The following is a 15,315-nucleotide window of genomic DNA, read 5'->3' on the forward strand; positions in this document are numbered from 1 at the left end:
TTAAATACCACCTGAATCTGCACAGATACTTATTTAAATTACAACAAAAGCTATGAGATTTTGAAAACTGATTGCTACTTTAAATATTTTCTTAAAACTTTCTTTTGGGAATAAAAACATTCTGCTCATGGAACATTTATTTCCTTCTATCCTGCAGTTGCATCTGTTTGATATAGAAGACAGCACAAAGACAACAGTCCTGAATTACTGCACCTATGTTCAGTGGGTACCTGGCAGTGATGTAGCTGTTGCCCAGAACCGTGGCAATCTGTGCGTCTGGTACAATATTGATGCTCCAGAGCGAGTTACAATGTTTCCACTTAAGGTAAAGAAAAGAATAGAAAACAATGTATAATATATCAAAACAACTAAATAATACCTCCAATGCTAACAACACATTGTGATTCAGTAGAAGGTTGCTTCGTAGACTTTACAAAAATATGAAATCTGATAATCTTGGCTGCAAAACCTCATTTTATAGTTTGCCTTCTTCCATTTTTGAAAGAAGTTCTACCAAGCCCTCAAAACTTGAAGTGAGGTAAATCAAATCATGTTTTTTTTATTCATGCTGTCACAATGTTAAAATATATCCAGACAAAGACTAACATAATTTAATGGTAAATGAGATTTATAGATTTGTACATTGTGCAGAATTGAATTGGAAAATCAGAACAAAAACTGCATTAAATTAAAAGTCCTGTAAACATCCTGGTTAACTTTGTGTTACATCTTATGTTATGATATATTTAACTTTTAGTTTAAAATTGGGAGGAGGAAGGCTACGGATCATCTACTAAAGGCACTTGAGATGGCCACAGTGGGCAATTACAATGACTGTTGAGGTCAAAGTCTGTGGCATGATGCGCCTGCACAGGCTCACTCTGCCACCTCTGCCCATTGCTGTTGAGCAGCTTGTCTGGAGACCTTCCTCCTGCCTGGTGGGAGGAGGACTTCCCACCGCCTGCCATCCTCCTCCACCAATACCTCTAATGCAGTGTCCGAGAACTGGGGTGGGTGGCAGGGCCTTGCAGCTTCTCTTTTGCCCGCCATGTTGAGAAACCTTCAGTAACAGTTGCCTGCAGCCAAAGTTCAGGTGCAGGCTGCCTTTAAATAGCGTCAGGAATGCCCGATATTTACGGCTCACACTAGGTGAGCTGCCAATCAATTGTGCTAGTAGTGCCGGCAGCCCGCCTATTTAATGATATTGAGGGCCCTGACCGATTTTACTTCCTAGTTGCGCCCAAATGATTGGACACGCACCGATTCTGGGCCCAAAAATGAGCGCGGATGAATTTCCACCCCCGTGTCTCATACCTGCGACAATATCACCATTTCAAATAAGTTTTTCTCTCTCATAAAATTCTGCTATTTCAGGTGCATACTTGCACCTGGGACCTCATTCAACAAGAACATTTTTGTGCTGGCTGATTACTATTGTGTACTATGCCAAACTGTTCCAGTACAGCTGCAACACTGGCATCTACCCGACAATGTGGAAAATTGCCCAGGTATGTCCTGTCCACGAAAAGCAGCACAAATCCAATCCGGCCAATTACCGCCCCATCAGTCTACTCTCAATCATCAGCAAAGTGATGGAAAGTGTTATCGACAGTGCTATCAAGCGGCACTTACTCACCAATAACCTGCTCACCGATGCTCAGTTTGGGTTCCGCCAGGACCACTATGCTTTAGACCTCATTACAGCCTTGGTCCAAACATGGACAAAAGTGCTGAATTCCGGAGGTGAGGTGAGAGTGACTGCCCTGGACATCAAGGCAGCATTTTGCCGAGTGTAGCACCAAGGAGCCCGAGTAAAATTGAAGTCAATGGGAATCGGGGAAAACTCTCCAGTGGCTGGAGTCATACCGAGCACAAAGGAAGATGGTAGTGGTTGTTGGAGGCCAATCATCTCAGCCCCAGGACATTGCTGCAGGAGTTCCTCAGGGCAGTGTCCTAGGCCCAACCATCTTCAGCTACTTCATCAATGACCTTCCCTCCATCATGAGGTCAGAAATGTGGATGATCGCTGATGATTGCACAGTGTTCAGTTCCATTCGCAACCCCTCAGATAATGAAGCAGTCCGTGCCCGCATGCAGCAAGACCTGGACAACATCCAGGCTTGGGCTGATAAGTGGCAAGTAACATTCACGCCAGACAAATGCCAGACAATGACCATCTCCAACAAGAGAGAGTCAAACGACCTCCCCTTGACATTCAACGGCATTACCATTTCCGAAACCCCCACCATCAACATCCTGGGGGTCACCATTGACCAGAAACTTAACTGGACCAGCCACATAAATACTGTGGCTGCAAGAGCAGGTCAGAAGCTGGGTATTCCGCGGCGAGTGACTCACCTCTTGACTCCCCAAAGCCTTTCCACCATCTACAAGGCACAAGTCAGGAGTGTGATGGAATACTCTCCACTTGCCTGAATGAGTGCAGCTCCAATAACGCTCAAGAAGCTTGACACCATCCAGGACAAAGCAGCCTGCTTGATTGGTACCCTATCCACCACCCTAAACGTTCACTCCCTTCACCACGGCGTACCATGGCTGCAGTGTGTACCATCTACAGGATACACTGCAGCAACTCACCAAGGCATCTTCGACAGCACCTCCCAAAAAAACCACGACCCCTACCACCGAGACGGACAAGGGTAGCAGGCACATGGGAACAACACCACCTGCACGTTCCCCTCCAAGTCACACACCATCCCGACTTGGAAATATATCGCCGTTCCTTCGTCGTCGCGAGGTCAAAATCCTGGAACTCCCTACCTAACAGCACTGTGGGAGAACCTTCACCACACGGACTGCAGCGGTTCAAGAAGGCGGCTCACCACCACCTTCTCAAGGGCAATTAGGGATGGGCAATAAATGCTGGCCTTGCCAGCGATATCCACATCCCATGAACGAATAAAAAAAAGTACTAATATTATCCGGTTTGGCCACCTCTGGATCAGTCCCCAGCCAAGCACTGAATGCAGTAGAAATGAATACAGCTGCTCCAATAAAAACGTGAACAACCCCCGTAGCTTACATTATTACATGGTATGAGTGGAAACCAGAAATATTTCTTTTTTTTTAAATAGGACAAATGGTGGAGGGCTTTGGACTAAAAGTAATCCAGCAAACCTTTCTTGCTCCTTTAATGTCATCCTCAGAAGAGCACATCCCAGTATTATTTTAAACTTTCTACATCAATCATTCTATAAGTGAGACTGGAATTTTGGCTATTTTTGTGCGGTGATCTCACACCCACAGGAACTGGGTGGAGCTCATTTCACAAACAACCCTTGCAGAAAGGAAGGCTTTATCGCATCATTTTGAGCTGGATTGAAAACCAGGGGGGTTACTTTCATTTTTGGCGGTGGCAGACTACTGGCGGTAGTGGATTAGCTGCCTGTTATAGACTTCGTCCAATTTTCTTTTCCAGCTACTGCTAGTTTTCCACCACTGCTGAAATTGAAAATCATGCTCCAGGTCTCAAAGGTGGGAAGGTAATGCAATAATCCATTGTTCAATCCAGTATCTCGTACAATATTATTTGGCAAGTTAGGTATGCAGATATGCATCGTAAACATGTAATCTTTGTGTGACTTGGGATCAAATCCAGCCAAGACTCATTGATTGGATGCAAATACCCCTTTTCTGTTGTTTGTAGCAGCCTTAAGGTCCTTTAAGGGAAATGAGTTTAGGCAATACTTTCTAGTGAGCATGTGTCTATGACAAAAACTGCTCCTAATTTGATAATGATTGGTCGTTAAATTGACAGTCTTGTTCAGAGAGGCCAGTTGCAATATGGAAGAATTCACTCTATGGTGACGAGAATCGTGTTGCACTTTTCCTAGTTTGGGGTTAAACACAATGTTGGTTTACAATAGAGGGAGCTTTATTCTCTATTCAATCCCAATTCTATCTGACGTGGAATGCTTGATGACAAAGGGCGCTTTTGGGTTGATGGAATATGGTTTTGGTTATGAGAAATTTTTGATTTGCCTGTTGATACCCCCTTCCAATTTAATTGTCCTCATTACACTTCTGGCTCATAATAATATTATGCTACCTAATATACAAAGATCTTAATGTGCGTAACTAGACTGGTGCAATTTTTTGACACTTTTTGAAATGCCAAAATATCAGAAACATAGAGCCTATAGAATCATAGAATCTTACAGCACAGAAGGAGGCCATTTGGTCCATCGTGCCTCTGCTGGCTCTTTGAAAGAGCTGTCCAATTTAATCTCACACCCCAGCTTTTTCCCCATAACCCTGCAAATTATTCCTCTTCAAGTACATGTCCAATTGCCTTTTGAACGTTCCTATAGAATCTGCTTCTACCACCCTTTCAGGTAGTGCATTCCAGATCTTAACAACCCTTTGTGTGAAAAGAAATTCTCCTCATTTTCCCTCTAGTTCCTTTGGCAATTATTTTAAATCTATGACCTCTGGTTACCGATCCACTTGCCAGAAGAAACAGTTTCTCCCTACTTGGTCTATTAAAATCCCTCATAATTTTGAATACCTCTGTTAGGTCTCCCCTTAACCTTCTCTGCTCTAAGGAGAACAATCCCAGCTTCTCCAATCTCTCCACACAACTGAAGTCCCTCATTCCTAGTATCATCCTGGTAAACCTCCTCTGTACCCTCTCCAAGGCCTTGACATTCTTCCTAAAGTGTGATGCCCAGAATTGTACTCAATACTCCAGCTGAGGCCTAACCAGTGATTAGTAAAGGTTAAGCATGACTTCCTTGTTTTTGTATTCAATGCCCCTATTTACAAAGCTAACCATCCCATATGCTTTTTTAACCGCCTTATCAATTTACCCTGCTACCCTCAAAGATTTGTGAATATGCACCCCCAGGTCCCTCTGCTCTTGCACCCCCCTCAAAATAGTACCATTTATATTATACTGCTTCTTCATGTTGTTCCTCCCAAAGTGCATCACTTCACACTTATCCGCATTAAATTGCATTTGCCATGTGTCTGTTCATTTCGCCAGTCTGTCTATACCTTCCTGAAGTCTGCTACCATCCTCCTCACTACTACGTTGCCAAGTTTTGTATCATCTGCAAACTTCGAAATTGTATTCCCTATACTCAAGTCCAGGTCATATATGTATAACCAGAAAAGCAAAGGACCTAATATCAACCCTGGGGGGACCCCACTGCATACTTGCATAGTATGTTGTATTTATCATCATTGTTCTTGAGCAATGGATTGTGACACTCTCTCTGAAATGTCAACTCCTTCCAGAATAAATGTAACCTCAGATAGTTTTTTTTAAATCTCTCAAATGATGTTTAAAACAACATATAAATTGGGATGGGGTGGACTAGATTTTAAAATATAAGGCTGTTTGACAGTTTTATTTCATTTTTCTTTCTCTTTCACTTTTCTGTATAGGGTGATATTGTAGATCTGGAGCGGAGTAATGGTAAAACAGAAGTCATAGTCACTGAGGGAGTGAACACTATTTCTTACACTCTGGATGAAGGACTGATTGAATTCGGCACAGCAATTGATGATGGAGATTACAACAGGTTGGTACTGAGCATTAACACTTCAGTTGTGTTATTTGAAATTGGAAGTAGGCCTTCTGAATTTTGGTTTTTTTTAAGAGCTGCAATCTCAACTCCCTCGGATTATATTCAGATCGAAATGAATTGCTATTCCATGTGGGATTTGAGTTTGCACAGCTTTCTGCAGCAACGACCAAATAATATTATAAATGCAATCTTGGAAACAAAATTCTGCTTCGAATTGTGTCTTCTGCACCAAGCTCTTTTAATGGTAATGTTTCAATATTTTCAGGTACAGTGCACAAGTATGGTTTGTAATTTGTGATAAACTGGTACAAATACTAGATCTTGGCTGAGTCTACTCCTGTGGTCTAGAAGCATGCTTTCCTCTAGAGCAGTGTTGTTTAAGATGCAATCTCCATCACTTAGTCCGTGGTTCCTTTCTTCTTTGCACACTTGTGTGTAATGCAGACTTTCAGCCTCAGCTGTTTAAAATGCCCAGGCTTGGATTAGAAAAGGCTGCTTCTTGATTGGTGGATTTAGACCAGTGAAGGGAGCAGCCTTTTAACATGAATTGGGAAGCCAGTGTTCGAGCAGTAGGAAGTTTCAAGGGCTGAGGTTGAAGCTTCCTAGCATACAGTCCTTGCAGCTGTCTTCTGGATAGTGTCTGGGACGTTGGCAGAGGACACAGAGATGGCAATGGCGGTTACAGCAACAGTGGTGGTAGCAGCAGACATGGATGAAAAAAGTAGCAAAGTGAGCAATAGGAAGCAAGCAACAACCAGGACAGTGTGCAGGGGTGGACCAGACCAGTAAGTGAAGAGCAAAAAGCTAAATAAGGAACAGATTCTTAGTGCAGGGAGGCTTGGATAATAAGTGTTTGGGGAAGGCTTGGAATTCTTGCATATGAGGGGGCCCACATTTTTGTGTAGGGGTGCTTCAGATTTTTTGTGAATTGATGGTGGGTTGGGTGGGGGCTTGCATTTTAGTTTATGATGCCCATCATTTTGATGTAATTGTATGCAGCCCTCGTAGGTTGTGGCATTTGGATTTGGCATCCTGCTCCAAGAAGTTGGACATCCTCGCTGAGCAGATTGATATAACTAGTTGAAAGACAGGAAAAAGAAAAGCAGTCCTGTAATGTACTCTTCAATAATCTAATGTTTAGAGGACAATAGTAACCACCCAATAAATAAAAAATTGTGAGCCCCTCATATGCCAAAATTACATTGTTCTCTTCAATAAATTAATGTTTTTAGTTTCTGATGTCAGTTGTACTTCAGAACCCAGGTAGGGAGAAGAGGGAGTGTGATAAACTGCTTTCAGTTTTCCCCTACTTAAGAATGTCCCTTTCAGCAGCTGGTTAAGAAATGACAGAACCAAAGAACGTCTTGTACATATTTTACTGCTGACCTCCTTGGGTTCAAATTAGGGGGGGGAAAACATGAATGTTTGGGGAAATACTTTACTGCTTTTCTTTCAATGTGATGAGTGTAAGTATTGATATTTTTTCCAGGGCTACTGCTTTCCTGGAAACATTGGAGTTGTCATCAGAGACTGAAGCTATGTGGAAAACATTAAGCAAACTTTCATTGGAAGCCCAACAGCTACATATTGCAGAGAGGTAATAATAGTTTGTTGTGGTATATGGGGAACCAAAGAGGAAAAGTTTTTTTTTTCGTTTAATACAATGAAATAGGTGGGCTGGTCTGATCCTCTACACTCATTTAATAATTACATTCTCGAGACTTTGTGACACTGATGTTCCTTTACTACTATAATGTGGCTAAGTAGTGTATAAAATAAGAGTGAATGGGTGTGGTTCCACAATGCTCCGTTCCCTAGATGCCTCTCCTAAGTGGCCATTCTACATGTGTGAGGCTGTATTTTCAAGCTATTTGACGTTGGTGGAGGAGGCAACATCAGCACTACACTCAGGATGTTGTCAGGGCCCATAGCCTTTGCTGTGCCCAGTGTAATTAGTTGTGTCTTAATGTCACAATGAGCGATCTAAGACATAAGAGCCAAAATAATCTAAAGTGTTAGAAATGACCCAAAAACATAAAAGGAAATAAAAAAAGAGAATTGAGTCCTTGATATGACAGTCTTAACACATGTATTCCTATTTTTTAGATGCTTTGCTGCTCTTGGGGATGTAGCTAAGGCTCAATTTCTTTGTGAGACTAACCGGATTGCAGATGAAGCAGCAAAAGAATATGTAAGTAGTAAGTGGAACTATTGGCAATAGACAGCAAGAAAAAAATCCAGTACCAATCAATCGATTTAAATCTTTTTCTAAATAAATTTGTTTTCTCAATTTGAAAAATTCTAAAAATGTTTTATCAATTTGTTTTTTATATAAGCAAAAACAACATGTTATACATTAACTATTTGTGTCCATTATGAAGTACTGAACAATGTACCTCATAACGAATTAATAATGACTTAGATGAAAGTGCACTGCTCACAAGATGTCTTTCATATGTGGTCATTGATTGGCCACCCATCAACTGTTATCCAGAGAAACACTTTCCATCCCACAGTTAAAATACACTTGCTGTCCATTCATATGAATAATGGCAGAGTGATGGATCATACTGCACGGGACCCCATGCCATCTGGGGAGGGAATAAAAGTGGATAATGAATAAAAATATGCAGTTTCAGCTTGTAGATGGTTATATAGAGCCTTGGTCAGACCTCATCTGAAGTACTGTGTTCTGTTTTGGGCACCGCACCTCAGGAAGGATATATTGCCTTGGAGGGTGTGCAGCACAGATTCAACAGAATGAAACCTGGGCATAGAGGGTTAAATTATGAGAACAGGTTGCATAAACTTGGCTTGTATTCCCTCGAGTATAGAAGATTGAAGAGTGATCTGATTGAGGTGTTTAAAATGTTAAAAGGATTCGATAGAGTAGATACAGAGAAACTATGCCCTCTAGTGGGGGAATCAAGGAAGAGGGGACATAATCTTAAAATTAGAGCTAGGCCATTTAGCAGGGAAATCAGGAAGCACTTTTTCACACAAAGGGTAGTAGAAATCTGGAATTCTTTTCCCCAATATGCTGTGGTTGCTCGGACAATTGGAGCTTTCAAGACTGAGATCGATAGATTTTTGTTAGATAAGATCATCAAGGGATATGGAGCTAAACTGGGTAAATGGAGTTGAGGTGCAGACTAGCCATGATCTAATTGAATGGCGTAACAGGCTCGAGGGGCTGAAAGACCTACTCCTGTTCCTATGTATTGTATTAAATGGAAATTACTGCACACAATAAAATGCAAAATTGAATGGGTTTCATATTTACACCACCAGATGGCAGACTTTTTTAGTCATGCATTGCTTTTAGGTTTGCCCCTTCCTTATCTCTCTGCACACGGCATGTTGTTCCCAGAGTGAGAGTACAGACATTTTAACCCAGATTTATGGCCTCTTCTGTGATGCTTGGATAGGGAGTTGCATTCGCATTTGTGTGCTTCTCCTGTTGTCTTAATAAATAATTATTCCCCCATCCTCCTTCTAGTGAGGTTGCGTCTTATCCTGATTATTCCATTGAGATGGGAAATTAGGGACATAAATCTGCATTTTCCCACTTGTAGCAGTGACTGTTGCCAGCTTGTTAATGCTCGGTAACTTAATATGTTTACACGAGTAGCTGGAACTTATACAAGTCTTCATTTGAAATAGCATTTAATGGGAAATGATAGAGTAGGGTGCTTATTATGTAAAGACCTCTTAGTATCTCTTAAGTAATAGTTCTACAGCTCCGATGTCATGTAAGTATATTTCCCAAATAATTAGCTGTTCTCTGGTCAGCAGAGAACCTATAGTTGATAAAGCAAGCAGTGGAGTGCTGACACCATGCCTGTTGATGCACATATAGAATATTATGAAACATAAAAGTTCCACTGTGCTGATCAGACCACTGTTGGACATTCTGCTTTGGTTGTCGCTTTGTCGACAGTTCAGGAATTGAAAAACGTGCTGGGCACCGGATTCACATGTCGAAACCAGATGGTGGGTTGCATATGATTACACAAAAATGCATGCCACATTCATTTAAAAAAAAGATACCCCTCATATACAAAAAGCCAAGATCATGCAAACTCCCTCATTATCCCCCTTCTTTCTCCTGCTTATCCTCTCCCACTGTTGTCCCCATCTACCCCAGCTTTGAAGCTTGGTTCTTTCGCTTCTCTTTTTCTTTCTCTACCTTACTATCCCCATTTTCTCTTGTTTTTTTCTCTGTCTCTCCCCCTTTTAGGGTCAGTACATCTTTAGACAAATTCCATTTTCTTCAACAATATAATTGCCACCTCAAAAGATGTTTCCTCTGTGAGCACAGATGGGAGGCACCTGGCTGGGGTCACTCAAGCAGCATAGGAGTGCAAGAGAATGCTTCAACTGTTTGGCCTGGAGGAATGGTGAAGGCTTCTTCCCAATTGGCCAGAATCCACCAAAGAGCAGCCTTTTCCAATTCTCTAGGCCCATGAACTTTATGCAGTTTGAAGGTGCTAAAGTTAGCTGGGGAAGAAGGGAACCCGCAGGAATTTCATGGGCTGGATCAAAGAAGCCAGCAGATTAAACCAGCACCTTCCTCCTATTCCTGCGCCACCATTCTACATATCCATACTTACTTTCCCTGTTCCTCTACCTGCTGTTTGGTACCACAGTACTGCCCTCTTATCAACTCCCTCCAAGGCAAACTGCAGGTTAGGGTGCTGCTGCCATCGCACAACAGCAAAACTCATTCACAGGGGACAAACCTCAAAATAAATATGAAGACCACTGATGTGCATATCGCAGCTTCTGGTAGACAAATTATTTTTAAAATGTACTATAATTCATCAGAAGCTGGCACGATGAAAATTCTGATCTATTGTTACCTTTAAAATGTGATGATCTTCCTGGTCTCTCGTGGGGCTTCCATTTGACCTGCTCCTTTAACATTGCAGTTGCCATTAAGGCCCAGGTGGTGCTGGGAATTTCGCTCAGTTCCTTTACTGTACCCAATTAAGTGCCACCACTAGCACCTGAAGTCCATCCTGTCCATGATATTGTGGGCCCATAGGAAAATCATGTGCTGCCTCAAAATGCACCCCCAGTGTGCTGCACCCACAATTCCACACTGTGAGATGGAGATCAGTCCCGGCATGTACTTACGCAAATTAACTATCGAGGAAATTCTGACAGTTTAGATGTAAATGCAGTTATCCTTTTTGTAAACTGGGCATTGAACCACTCAGACAATTATTTTGATAGTTTGGATGTGTTTGTTTAATTGTATAGCTTTGTTAGCCTACTATTTAATTGTTCTCAATAAGATAATGAAACAGCAGACATCCATTTTATCTTTTTTTAGGGAGGTGATGGCACAGACAATTATCTTGTTCGTGCAAGATTGGCTATGTTGGAGAAAAACTACAAATTAGCAGAAAGTTATTATCTGGAACAGGTACATATACAAAATTATTAAATAATTTAAAACCATCACCAGAACAGTATTGTGCAACTGCACTGAACTTTATTTATACGGACACTGAAACTTGTACATGAGGACAATTTTAATGTTGCTGACTATAGCTTTCTTCACTGTAGTCAGTACTCTGTTTTAATGCAAAATTTCATGTAGAACCAAAATTTTCTTCATCTTTTACATGAAAATATCTTGAGGGTAATTGTTACTCTATTGCATAGATTTGTAAGTTAATAGTTGATCAAAGCAATAGGTCCTTAAATGGAACTGTGTGTGTCTGAATTGTGTTGTATTTTCCTAAATATTATACAGGGACTTGTCAGTGATGGCATATTTCAATCTTTTGTTTACAAATTATACTCTTTTTTTAATGTTGTTGTTTAGCGGCTGTATTCTGTGATATTGCAGTGTGGGTAACGTGCAGCCAATGGTGGTACTGTAAATGAGAGACAAAGCATAATTTAATGTAATTTTGGGGACGGGAGGGGATTCAGCTACTGAACTTTATAGGGCCAATTTTTACTGCCAGCGGTTTTTGGGCTGGCCTTGCGACTGGGGCCAAGTCTGGGGCCTGTACCATTTTGATGGTTGAATCTCATTTACATTTCATTAGTGGGCAGCCCATGTGTTTGTAGTGGTAACGGGCAGCCCACGTAATTCAGAAGTGGGATTTCCAGCAAGCCTGCTGCCCATTTAAAGAGCAAATGCACCTCTTAACACATGGTGTCATTCAACATTGTGCAAACCTGTGATGCTACTGAGAGGTTTCTGGAGAGTAACGTCCCTTAGGAAAGAGCACCTTGATTCTTCGATACAGCAGTGGAGATGCTTCTGGAGTAGGCGAGATCATGCAGGTAGGTTCTTTTTCCCCTCTGATGGCAGGAAAGTGCCCAAACAGATATTGTATCAGGCCTGGAGAGAGTTGGCTGACAATGTCAATGCCCACAGCATCACCCCCAGGACATGGGTTCAGTGCTGCATGCACTTCAGAAACCTGACCCAGACAGCAAGGTTGAGAATGATGTCTTCCTATCTCTATTTCTCGGCATTAGACCTGGCCACAGCACCTTCCCCTCCCCATCTCCCTCCCCCCACCTCCTCCCCAAACACACCAAATACTTTCCTCCCCCACTTCACATGCATTTCTACCAATCACAAGGGGACATCGGTTCCCGGTGGAGAGAAATCTAGAATGCTGAAGAGAAAAGACAAAGATGCAGTGCAGTAAAGTGATTGGGGTAAGGATAACCACATTGTGTCAGAAGGGACAGAGCGTACAAGCACAAGAGTGCACTAACAAAAAGGGTCCTGGTAATAAAAAATGGTAATAAGACAAAGAGGTCCATAGTACAGAAAAATGGTAAGATGTCTTAAAAATGTTAAAAAGACAAATCTAAAGGCACTCTACCTGAATGCACAAAGCATTCAGAATAAGGTAGATGAATTAACAGCACAAATAGATGTAAATGGATACGATATAGTTGCAATTACGGAGACATGGCTGCAGGGTGACCAAGGCTGGGAGCTGAATATCCAAGGATATTCGATATTTAGGAAGGACAGGCAAAAAGGAAAAGGAGATGGGGGGTGGCATTGTTAGTAAAGGATGAAATCAGAGCAATAGTGAGAAAGGATATTGGCTCAGAAAATCAAGATGTAGAATCAGTCTGGGTGGAGTTAAGAAGCACCAAGGGGCAGAAAACACTGGTGGGAGTTGTCTGTAGGCCTCCAAACAGTAGTGGTAATGTAGGGGACGGGTATCAATTCGAGATGATACCGTCCCCTACATTAGAAATTAGAGATGCATATAACAAGGTTACTACAGTAATCATAGGTGACTTTAATCTACATCTAGACTGGCCAAACCAAATTAGCAATAATACTGTGGAGGATGAATTCCTGGAATGTGTATGAGATGGTTTTTTAGACCCGTACATTGAGGAGCCAACCAGGGGACAGGCTACCCTAGATTGGGTATTATGCAAAGAGAAGGGGATAATTAATAATCTTGTTGTGTGGGGTCCTTTAGGGAAGAGTGACCATGACATGATAGAATTCTTCATTAAGATGGAAATGAAGTAGTCCAATCCGAAGCTAGGGTTCTAAATCTAAACAAAGGAAACTATGAAGGCATGAGGAGTGAGTTGGCTCTGATAGATTGGGAAGCTTCAGAAAAAGGCATGACGGTGGATAGGCAATGGCTAACATTTAAGGAACAAATGCATGAATTGCAACAATTATACATTCCTTTCTGGCCCAAAAACACAAAAGGAAAAGCGGCTCAACCATGGCTAACAAAAGAAATTAAGGATAGTATTAGATCCAAAGAGGAGTCATATAAATTTGCCAGAAAAAGTAGCAAGCCTGAGGATTGAGAGCAGTTTAGATGTCAGCAAAAAAGGACCAAGAAATTGATTGAGAGGAAAAATAGAGTATGAGAGTAAACTTGCAAGGAACATAAAAGTGGACTGTAAAAGCTTCTTTGAGTATGTAAAAAGAAAAAGATTAGTGAAGACAAATGTAGGTCTCTTACAGTCAGAAACGGGACAATTTACAATGGGGGACAAGGAAATGACAGAGCAATTAAATAAATACTTTGGTTCTGTCTTCACGGAAGAGGACACAAATAACTTCCCAGAAATGCTAGGGAACCACGAGACTAGTGAGAAGGGGGAATTAAAGGAAATTAGTATGAGTAAAAAAAAGTGCTGGAGAAATTAATGGACCTGAAAGCTGCTCTCTGCAGATATGCAATTATATGAGGTATTGGAAAACCTGCCTAGGAGCTGCTGCACCATTTCTGAGAATATGGAATAGTCTGCTTCCAGCTTGTGTGATATTCTGTTGCATTAGCACTCTGCAGTCTACCAAGGAGCGTGTGGTCAGCTCTCTGGACGCTGCAGCCAGACACTCACACCAGGGATCTGTGTCACCAGCTCTTGCAGCTTTGATCAAAGCTCAAACTGATGTCATTCAGGCTCTGGGCTCCACCATCTCCAATGCCTTCTCATTGATCTCCTGCAGCTCATCACTTCCACTGATCAGTGGAAGTGATGAACCATAGGAATGGCAGTGGCACATGTTGCCCACTCTCAGGAAGACAGCATGCCAGCTCCCTCGCCACCCCCTCATCCAATGCCCACCATGGTTTCAGAAAGCCAGAGCCCTGCTGCAGCTGAGATACTGCAGTCTGCAGCTGGTCCTTCCTTGGCTTGAGTTCCTAGAGGTCATCAACCACAAGGATCTCAAAGACCCTCATATGAGCATCAGTAGCCTTCCACCACCCATGCTGAAGCCTCTGGGGGAGCAACATGTAGGACTGGTAGAATAGGCAAGAAGTCACTTTAGAAAAGCACTAAGGGTTAACACATGGGCAAAAATGTGATGTTAATGGCTCTTGTGACAGCCATTTAAAAAATCGCAGATTTTGACTTTGCAACTTTGTCTGTACTGTGATTCCATAGTGGCCAGTAGGCCTGCAATGTTAGGTGTCATGTATATGAATGTTGGTCAGTGGTTGGAAGTTCTTTATTGCAGAGTAGAAAGACTGGTAGAGGTGATATTGAGTGTTAACGTGGCAGTGGGGTGGTAGGGTTAGGGAGAGGAGTAAATCAGCTGAAGCATTGGGCAATTAGTTGCTGGATCATAGCTCTGGCTGCATGCTGTTGCTGTTGCTCTCCCACTTTTGCTCCTTCCTCGCTGTGGTCAGGCCTTCCTCATGAGATTGGGAAGATGTTCTTGCTTTACAGGCTCCATATACTATTCCAGTTGCACAGCAAAGTTGTGCAGAATGCAGCAGACAACAAACAATCCTAGTGACTCGCTCTGGACTGTTCTGTGGAAAGCACCCAGACCAGTCCAGACAGCGAAAGCATTGTTTCAGCAGTCCAACGGTGTGCACTGTGGTGGCTCTAGTGGTCCCATAGCTCTGGTTGTATCTCCATTAAATGGGTGAGCGTGGGTTGCGTAGAGGTTTCATGAGCCATGTGTACAGAGGATAGACAGACTGGTGAAATGGGCACCATGGCAGATGACATTTAATGCATGGAAGTGTGAAGTTAAAGATTTTGGTAGGATGAATGAGTAGAGGCAATATAATCTAAAGGGTACAATTTTAAAGGGGGTCCAGGAACAGAGAGACCTGGGGGTGTATGTACACAAATCTTTGAAAGTGGCAGGACAAGTTGAGAAGGCTGTTTTTTTTTAAAAAAAGCATTTGAGAACCTGGGCTTTATTAATAAAGGCATAGAGTACAAAAGCAAGGAAGTTACGCTTTACCTTTTATAAATCACTGGTTAGGCCTTAGCTGGA

At 42.1% G+C, this 15,315-nt stretch overlaps 1 protein-coding gene across 1 annotated transcript in view; it reads left to right on the forward strand.

The window, feature by feature from the left end:
* The window catches only part of ift172 (intraflagellar transport 172), a 139,442-nt gene that overhangs the window by 37,891 nt on the left and 86,236 nt on the right, over positions 1-15,315 (forward strand). The window contains exons 16-20 of the mRNA XM_067984452.1: positions 158-325; positions 5,410-5,546; positions 7,042-7,149; positions 7,659-7,743; positions 10,891-10,983. Of these exons, the coding sequence (XP_067840553.1) occupies positions 158-325; positions 5,410-5,546; positions 7,042-7,149; positions 7,659-7,743; positions 10,891-10,983 (591 nt within the window). The remainder of the gene's footprint in view (positions 1-157; positions 326-5,409; positions 5,547-7,041; positions 7,150-7,658; positions 7,744-10,890; positions 10,984-15,315) is intronic.

The sequence above is a fragment of the Heptranchias perlo genome, chromosome 5, assembly GCF_035084215.1.
Source record: "Heptranchias perlo isolate sHepPer1 chromosome 5, sHepPer1.hap1, whole genome shotgun sequence".
NCBI lineage: Eukaryota > Metazoa > Chordata > Chondrichthyes > Hexanchiformes > Hexanchidae > Heptranchias > Heptranchias perlo.